A 10,258-nucleotide genomic window follows, 5' to 3' on the forward strand; every position below is an offset into this window, starting at 1 on the left:
TTACTATCGTACTGTCTCCGACACACTCTACTCACCTGTCTCCGCACAATATTTCTCTCACTGTCACGCACAATCGAATATCTATCTATCTATCTATCTATCTATCTATCTATCTATCTATCTATCTATCTATCTATCTATCTATCTATCTGACTGTCTGTCTATCTATCTATCTGTCTGTCTGTCTGTCTGTCTGTCTGTCTATCTATCTGTCTGTCTATCTATCTGTCTGTCTGTCTGTCTATTTATTTATCTATATCATATATCTCCGATCTCTCATTCTCCCTCCCTTTTGTGAGGAACGTCACAGTATTGCCGCCATCTTGGATCGTTTAATTAATAGCAATAAACCACCATAATAATGTATGTGTTTTTTCACTGGAGTAAACTTGCAGGCATGCTTCTTTTGAAGAGGGTGTATTCAAAATCAAAATGCTCGTTCAATCTCAAGTCAAAGTCTCAGTATCAAATACTGTGGGCACAAAAGAGGGACCGTGCTGTGGGCGACGCGAGGGAGTTGACTGGAAGATCCGTCGCCCGAGGGCGCTCTCTACGCTCCCCCCACGGGTATATACATATTATCACTCATAATAACAGTAATTTACAGTATTAACAGCTATGAACAGTAGATATAGCAGGTAACAGTAATTCACGGGTATGAACATATTATCATCAATAATAACAGTAATGAACAATATTAACAGCAATGAAGAGTAGATACAGTAGGTAACAGTAATTCACGGGTATATATTCTCACTCTCTTAGATCTATCAGCTGCATTCGATACTGTCGATCATGGCATCCTCCTCCACCGTCTTGAACATACTTTTGGCATCTCCGGAACTGCTCTATCCTGGTTTCAATCTTACCTCTCAGGCAGAACTCAAACTGTAACTATCAATGGCATACGATCAACAACATCATCTATCTCTTTTGGTGTCCCGCAAGGCTCAGTTCTTGGACCTGTCCTATTTGTTTTGTACACTGACCCTCTTTTTAGCCTCGTCAGAAAATACTCATTAAATCACCACGCCTTTGCCGATGACAATCAATTATACAAGGAAACCACAATCGATCAAATAAAATCAACTGTTGAATCTGTGCAAAGTTGTATCACTGCCATCAAGCAGTGGATGACATCGAATAAACTCCAGTTGAATGACAGTAAAACAGAGGCAATACTTATATCTTCACCCAGACAAGCTGCCAAATCATCTCTCCCTTCATCCATAATTCTTGGCGATTTTGATATAATTTTCGCCCCCAGTGTCAAAAACCTAGGAGTCACACTCGACTCTAACATGAATACGGATAGTTTTCAATCGGATTCGAACCCACAACATACGGCATCAGTCGCCTAGCTGAGAGGCCTGAGAGGCCTGAGACAGAACCAGTATGTGTGAACATGTGCGGAATATTTGCAAAGCTGCATACATTCAAATTAGACAAATTAGCTCTATTCGTCACTTTCTCTCCGTACAGGCTACTCAAACGTTGGTCTCTGCACTTGTTCTGTCTCGTTTAGATTATTGCAATTGTCTCCTTTCTGGTTGCCCTAAACAGCTTATAGACAAGTTGCAAAGAGTGCAAAATGCTGCCGCTCGTCTCGTCTGTAATGCTAAAAAGAATGATCATGTACAACCCCTTTTGCAAAAATTACACTGGCTGCCTATTAGTTCTCGTATCCACTACAAAGTTGTATCTACTTGCTTCAATTCACTTGCGGGCACAGGACCGCAATATCTCTCTGAACTTCTACATCAATACACTCCAAAAAGACAACTCCGCTCTTCCTCAGATTCTCGACTTCTCAGTATTCCAAGAGTTTCCACAAAGACTTTTGGCGAGAGATCTTTCTCTTACATTGGCCCTGCATTATGGAACAAACTTCCTTCTGACCTTCGCCACTCCAACTCTACCCTTTCCTTCCGCCGTTCCCTCAAGACTTTTCTCTTTAAACAGTAGTTTAACCTTTTTCGTTTACGTAGTCTCCAGTCCCGGTGGTTCAACATTTCCTCTGTTATATTGTATTGTCACTATTGCGCCTAGAGCTCTGTTCAGAGATTAGGCGCACTACAAATGTACTTTATTATTATTATTATTATATATATATTATCACTGAATATAAGTTATTAACAGTATTAACAGCTATGAACAGTAGATACAGTAGATAACAGTAATTCACGGGTATATACGTATTATCACTCATAATAACAGTAATAAATAGTATTAACAGCTATGAACAGTAATTCACTGGTATAACATATTATCACTGATAATAACAGTAATAAACAGATGATTAATATTAATGAGCTTATGAATATTTATACTACTTATTAATATTAATGAATACGCCATCTTGTTACATGTTACATGGAGCCACTACCCTCCCCCTTCGTAGCTAGGTTGCTTGTTTGTTTGTTTGTTAATTATGACTTGAGTGTTTATCATGCAAGCTCCGTTATTTGTTGAAATTCTCGGTAATAGACAACCTCTGAGAATCTTCAAAATAATTTAATACTTTCTTTGTGGCTCTATAGTTTTCACAAATCAATTTTATTTTTAGTAGACATTTCAATGGATCTTCATATCGGGACCAAATATAGTTTTTTGTTTGCGTGACTGGTTTAATTTATGAGGTTTTAGGGTCGCTTTTTGCCCTTTGTACGGCATTGCCAAAGTTCAATAATAATGATACCTTTAAATTACAGCCCCAACTCTTTTATCTACTCTTCTTATCATACCGTATACGTTGCTACCATAATGTGGAATGTTTGGCGTGCCGAAGAGCATGTCAAGACCAAAGCCTAAGTGCATAGTTTACAATGCGTTAGGCCTGCTGACGTCATGGATTCTGACCGGGGGAATATTATCGTGAAAACGCACAATCACGCACATACTAGCGGTCAGAATACGACAATCTCTGATCAACTGAGTAACATCAATTAGACATTTAAGTCTGAATTTTATCAAAACTCTGACGCCATGACCTATTACGTGGTCTTCGAGTATTTGACCGTGGAGTATTGCATGAACGGAAAGCAGGTGATTGCAATAAATGCACAAGCAATAACTAACACGTGATCACATCCTTCCACCCTGACTCACTCGCTCAATGGCCGTACCGTATCAACTCACCAAAACCATCGACATAGCACGGTTTACCTGGAATTTAACCGTTTCAGTTGACTTTAAGATTTTATACACCCACAAATTTAAATGCAACTTCTTACACTGTTTATTCATTTCTCATTTGCATTGGAGTGTAATTAATTACCGAAATATTCAAGGTCGGTTGCTGAAGTGAAAATCATAGAACTCAAAAAAAAATAATCGTACTCTTCTATTGTTTCACTAGTGCACTAAAAACTGACGTAGGCCGACCAAATTATATGCCGAATAAATCTTTTCGTTAACAGTTACTCCTCCGTGAAAATCCGATCTGTGTGTATTGGCAGCTCCGAGTCGATCGATCGGTGTGAGTGGTGGTTAGTATCAGTGTATGCTAAGAAAATGGCGACGTTTCCTCATTTGAAAAATCGCTATGTCGGTTCAAGCTTTTGCCGGCACTCTGAAAACTAATTTTCTGAAATTTAAACATCTTAATCTCTCAGCTAAAACGAACTGAAATATTTGTCCATTCTCTTGGCTACTTACTCTCTTTCGATTTTAAGATTTTTTTCTTTTTCATTTTAAATCTATGTACTTTTTACTATAACAGCAATTCTACACTAAGTTCGTTCTTCTGATCATTTCCTTCTCTCGCTCGGTTAACCCTTTCATTACAATAGTTTCGCCCAAACCCATCCAAAAGGAACTTTTTCTCAGATTTCATGAAAACATATAAAGGTCATGTGTGTCTCTTTATTCATGACATGGCCGCTCCGTACGAGTAAAGTGTACTTGTATTAAATTGTTTACTTACTCTGTGCTAGATGCCGATCGTACGATCGGGCAAAGTCCAAACAAAATAGCTATCAAGATATTTATTTTTTCCGTTTTTCTTTTTACCTTTGCATGGTTTTCAGCCACGTATGTAATATTGATGTCATAGAGGAGGTGTGCGTAGTCATGGTCGGTGTGTCTCTCTGGGTTGCTGTGACCATCGTAGTCGAGCATCTCCCCTACGAAGAAGTCGTAATCTTTTGCACTCGGGTCGCTAATCTTTTTGCACACGCTCCCCAAGTCTGACAAATAATACACCAGCACTACACTTGCTCTCTCGTATTGCGCCTCATTCAAACCATAGTTGACATCAGCACCGATGACGTCGAACAAGCTTTCAACTGGCAAGCACTGCAAAAGAACATGAATATACGCAGGAAATATAACGGGAATGTTTCACCATGCATGTAGGTATATTTCGTCAGCCATCTTGGTTGCTAATTTTTGAAAGACTGAGCTCATTTCGGCAATGCATACATCGTTAAAGCTAACTCCTGACATGCCAGCGTTCATCGACGATAAAGATGATTTTCTCGATTCTTGAATTTAAAAAAGTTATTAATATTGGCTAAACAGTATTTCGTTTTCGTTTTAATTAGAATAGAAATGTACCAGAGAAAACGATTAATTTTTCATCCGTGACCTTGTGAGCGCATAGAGGTCGGGTGTCAGCTATCACCGCACCATAAAGATTGTCAATTAACCAAACAGCGCACCGATTCGAATCGCACGGAGTCTGGAAAGAAATTACGACAACATTTAAAGTTTTATACTTTGCAATATCTCTTGGAGTCAGCAATGGGTGCTTAGCAGGTTAAACAACGAGCAAGTAGTCAGTTCAGAACACAATTGAAAGACGGAACTCAAAACTTGTTTACTCACTTCTTCACAGGTAGTATTTCCTTGGAAGTCTATATTTTGGCACTGGACCCTCTCCCACAAGATTTGTTTCATCTCTTCGGTTTGCTGTAGGGTGATGTTCTTCTCCGTTTTCGGTTCGAGACTCTCCAAGTAGTCGATAACATCGTGGAATGGGTCTGTGTTTGAGTGGCTGTGGGAGACCACCAACAAAGTGGCGAAAATGAATACAGTGACAAGACTGGCCATTTGCAACGAGAAGAAGTTTTTAGTCTCTGTCAGAAATTTAACAAGATGTAATATAGAGAGAACTTTGTGTAGAGTTAAAAGTAGTCTTCTTAAACCAACGGGCGTTGCCTTACTAGCAGCGTACCAGGTGTAGAGAAACCTTTATTGCCTGCAATACATCATCTCCGAATCGAGAGGATCTTCTTACCTGATGTCCGGGGGTGTCAAACTATGTGATAGTTATGATGAGATATAACGAAGGTAAAACTGCAAGGAATTTTCCATGTATCAGTCTTATTTACTTTTATTGAAACAGGTACATGTTCATTTCAGATTTTCCTGAGCTATGAAATGATGACTTTCAAGACCAAAACTGCCTGCTGACGTAAACCCTGTTAAAACGCGTACAAAGAATTCTTCTTGGAGTGGCACCCCTGGCAAAAAGTGTCCTACTGTATCACGTGATCGCAGCGTGATATATCATTAACCATTAATTTTTTAACAGCATTGAGAAGTGCTGATGTATTTCTGAGTTGCATTGTCACACATGTATATATATCATCGCAGATTTTGTAGCTGGTGTTACATATAATTGACTGGCAATTTCTCTGGAAGAGTTTAAGACAAGTTGCAATTGGGGACAATGTAAGATGCCAAGCTTGACAGAGAACAAAGAACTGTGACAGACAAAGTCTCTGAGCTCACTGTTAAACTCAGACAACTAACTACAACTTGGTATTTGTTCAGTAATTATAAAACAAGTCATGTAATCCAGGGGTACCTAAGAAAGAAAGTGTAGCTTTTGAGTGAAAACGACACCTTTGACACCGTGCAGGATAGCTTGGATAGGGAAAAGATAGTTGTCTGGAATGGAATCCGTAAGTTTGGTCATCTAAAACTATAGCTTTGAACATATTTTAATATTAAGAACGTAAAACAAGATGGCTGACAGCAAAAGCAGTAGAAGCGGTGGTAAGTATTTTACCCATTTTCTCAACAAAATCACCAAATTCTGTTGTGTAAGATGCAGCGTTCAGTGAGGTTCAGGTTCGATTACACTTCTGTAAAGTTTCTGCCCCCATTTTACAATACTTGCAGAGAAATTTTCGTTCCCGTTTTCAAACTGAACAGGCTATCAGAACGTTCTATTCTAAAACAGGCTATTGGGACATGCTATTCTAAAACATGTACATGGATTAGAATGTATATGATATACTGTAAAGAAGTAGTCGTTAGTGTTGGCAATGTCTGATTTCCAGAGATAAGACTTACCAAGATTCAAAGTTAGCTTCAGATAAGATGAATACTTTCCATGGCATGTATGCAAGAAAACTTTTTCATACGCTATCACATACATAATCCATGTACATATATTAGAATAGGACGTCCCAATGGCCTTTTCAGTTCGAAAAAGGTAACGGAGATTTCTCTGCAAGTTTTGTAAAATTGGGGCAGAAACTTTACAGAAGTGTTATCGAACATGAACCCCACTGAACGCAGCATCTTATCCGACAAAACTTGGTGAGTTTTAGCTCATATTTGATATGTATATAAATACCAAAAAGAGCTTATATTGTGAGTCGGTGGCGTCTGTACATACGTACGTACGTACGTACGCATGTATGTACGTACGTACGTACGTACGTACGTACGTACGTACGTATGTATGTATGTATGTATGTATGTATGTATGTATGTATGTATGTATGTATGTATGTATGTATGTATGTATGTATGTATGTATGTATGTATGTATGTATGTATGTATGTATGTATGTACGTGTGTGTGTGTGTATGTATGTGTGTATGTATGTATGTATGTATGTATGTATGTATGTATGTATGTATGTATGTATGTATGTATGTATGTATGTATGTATGTATGTATGTATGTATGTATGTATGTAGTGTGTGTGTGTATGTATGTATGTATGTATGTATGTATGTATGTATGTATGTATGTATGTATGTATGTATGTATGTATGTATGTATGTATGTATGTGTGTGTGTATGTATGTATGTATGTGCGGATGTATGTCCGTCACACGCAAAAGCTCCCAAACCGCCACACCTACCATCTTAGTATTTGGTGTACAGTTAGACCCAGGGGTTGAGATGTGACGTTGTTCAAATGAACATGTCAGTTTCAAAAATATGCAAATGAGGTAAGAAAAAGGGGAAATCCTGCAAATGTGCAGGAGTGGGGGCAGTAATTGAAACAGCCCACACATCTGAGTAAGAGGTTTATGACCTTCAACCTATTTGTATGCAGTGTACCTATTATTTGTAGGAGTGGTGGCAGTAACTGAAACAGCTTATGAGTCATTTCCTGTTATTGTTCATGAACTGTTTTATATTAGCAGACCTACTCAAAGACCGCATCGAACCATTCCTCTGCTATGTTGCTAAAGTTGACCTCCAGTACCTAAAGTTTCAGACCTTACTTACTTTTTTATTCTTGTTATTCTGATTTAAATATTTCTTGAATGGACCAATTCAAACGGTATTTTTTGTCGAAAACGGGCAAAATATTTACCGCCACGACCACTGCTTTTGCTGTCAACCACCTTGTTTTATGGGGTATACAGATGCATTTTAGAAAGTGTTCATGCCCTTGAAAAGGTAACAAAGACACTTCCACTACATCGCGATAACACTGCTACATCGCGACAACTCTGCCATATCACATTAAAAAACAGTTGCATTCACAACCTTTTACAATAATTAGAATAGGATCTTATCCTTGTACCTCGATCCTTTATTCTGTTCACATGAATGCGGACGTTATTTATGTCATTATAATGATTCAAATTTTACGTTATGTTATGTTATGTTACGTTAATATATATTTACTAAAGTGTCGTGTGTAGACTTGAACAGCTTGGTTGCCACACCCAGCCCCAAGGGCTTACAAGACACTGAAACAGTAAATAAAGTAAATAGATATTAAAAGCTCGAAACAAATGAAATTCAAGTGTAAGAAGCTTCTTGTCCCATTGACAATGCACTATAAATACGACATTAAACTGGTCTAATAATAATTTTCATTCAAGGTAATACATTATCAGGTCCATGGGACTTTTGAGATTTACAAATTTAAGTAGGACCATCCTGAACCACTGATAGTTAGTGGTGGTACCAGGTGTCCGGAATGGCTAAGCGTACCCCAATAGCATGCTACACCCGCCAGGATTGGTCCCAAAATTGCCTAAATATTCTAAATATTTTATGAAGTGATACAGTATATGAATCACTTCAATAAGTCAAAGCCGGGAATGCTATCGCTAATCATTTGAGTGACCTAGGTGTCATATTTGGCCACAATGTCATCATATCGACCGTAAGTGTGGATAATTAATGATTTCAAAATCGAAATAATCCCATTTTTCATACAGCTTAGTGTGTAGCCCATAAGTACCAAATTGTAAGAACAGATCAAGATATGAAGCTGAGTCCTTACTCTCAGTTGTTTCTTTGATTTCCAACTCATCAGGGTAGATATAATGTAAGTAATTTGATATGTCTGGATTGTTTAGAATAATCAGATCATCAATATATCTGTGCAAAACGCCTTGCAAGTTTTTAGACCCTGCTTTGTGGAGAGATTGTAGGAACTCTGCTTCATATGAATAGAGAAATAAGTCAGCAAGAAGTGGTGCACATACCACCAAACTTAGCAAATATGTTGTCGATTAAGAAATTAAGCATGTTAATAATTTCTTCATCTGTGTATTGGTGCTGGGCATCCATGATGTTACTAAAATAACCTGACCTATGTTTGATGGTAACGTATTGGTACCTTTTCCTGCCAATTTTATGCAGGAAAGCTTGTTTAACAAGAGATGACAGCCTTGTTAACTTGAACATAGGATGCCAATTGGGATGGTATCTCACACATTAGAAATTTCAAAATTCAGAGACAAATTAAAATTTCAAACTTCAAATACTAGAATAAGTCACCATGCCTCAAAGGAGTATTTGTATCAAAGTACGTACCGATATTCGTTTGACACTCCTATGCAATATGACGCCCGGTTTGTACGAAAATTCGATAGATTACTTGACGATGTAATGTGGCCAGGGAATACATATCCTTTAGTAGCTATATCTATATAGGTGTACTATAAAGCGGACATCAACATTTCGTACTTTTAAACTTTTGTTTTGGAGGGGGGGGGGGTTGATCTAAACGAAAGAATATCTTATGTCGAACGTATGCCACAATCTGCGACGGTCCCCGGCTCACTGCAGTCAAACGGTCCGTGGCACAGTCATCCCGAGAAAGATGTCGAAAATTTACATGGTGTTTGTCCTTTGTTCTTCTTTGAAGTTGAAGAGCAGTATAAACATTAGCAATATAACATCTTGGAATTTCATTTCCTCGGCAGTCCTCTCAACATAGTTTAATCTCCGCTAACAGTTAGTAACACAAAACTTGCTCAACCTTGAACGAGACACGGTTCAGACAAGATATAATTTATAGTTAGTTGTGCTAAAATGTGTGTATATATATATATATATATATATATATATATATATATATATATATATATATATATATATATATATATATATATATATATATATATATATGGGCTTTCATTATTAACAGCCGGAAGGCGGCGATTTTTTGCCGTTTGACAACGGAGGATCGCCGGTTGAAAACATATATCGATATCCCTTCTTTCACCGGATTATCGGCGTTTACATAGAAAACACGTGCACAACGATCGCCGGTTGAAGTCAAACACCGATCCTTCCCTTTAAGTTACATATGAAAATGTGATTTACGCTTCAATTAAGGGCGAATCTATAACACGAACTTGCCTCGGATGCTTACTTCGGCATACGACTGGAAAGCTTCACTTTGAGTCAGATAATGCTATGATCTAATTGTCCAATCAAGTCGATTGACATTGTTGCGTTGCGTCATCTGATCATGCTGATTGGTTTATGTTTACTATCGTCAAATGTCGGATCCTGTGATTCATCTATTGTGTACTAGTGGTTCATCCGTTACACCATTTCAAGCGACCGACGACGACTTTGTTTGACTTACGGAGATCGGGAGGAAAGAAAAGAGGTAATTTTGAATTGTTTCAAATTTCTTAAAAGTCAAGACTTTGTGCCACGATAAGGATTTACAATGGAATACGGACGTTTACGTAGTTACAATCTCGGATTTACCAAGTTCACTGAATGAAACCTTATTATGCCATGAGGCTA

At 38.0% G+C, this 10,258-nt stretch overlaps 1 protein-coding gene across 1 annotated transcript in view; it reads right to left on the minus strand.

Annotated features, from left to right (window-relative positions):
- LOC139141326 (zinc transporter ZIP12-like) overlaps positions 1-6,350 on the minus strand; it is a 17,360-nt gene extending 11,010 nt beyond the window's left edge. The window contains exons 1-3 of the mRNA XM_070710955.1: positions 6,304-6,350; positions 4,828-4,996; positions 4,012-4,296 (exon numbers count right to left, since the gene is read on the minus strand). Coding sequence (XP_070567056.1) covers positions 4,012-4,296; positions 4,828-4,996; positions 6,304-6,350 — 501 coding nt within the window. The remainder of the gene's footprint in view (positions 1-4,011; positions 4,297-4,827; positions 4,997-6,303) is intronic.
- Between the last annotated feature and the right edge of the window lie 3,908 nt (positions 6,351-10,258).

Source organism: Ptychodera flava, chromosome 9, assembly GCF_041260155.1.
Source record: "Ptychodera flava strain L36383 chromosome 9, AS_Pfla_20210202, whole genome shotgun sequence".
NCBI lineage: Eukaryota > Metazoa > Hemichordata > Enteropneusta > Ptychoderidae > Ptychodera > Ptychodera flava.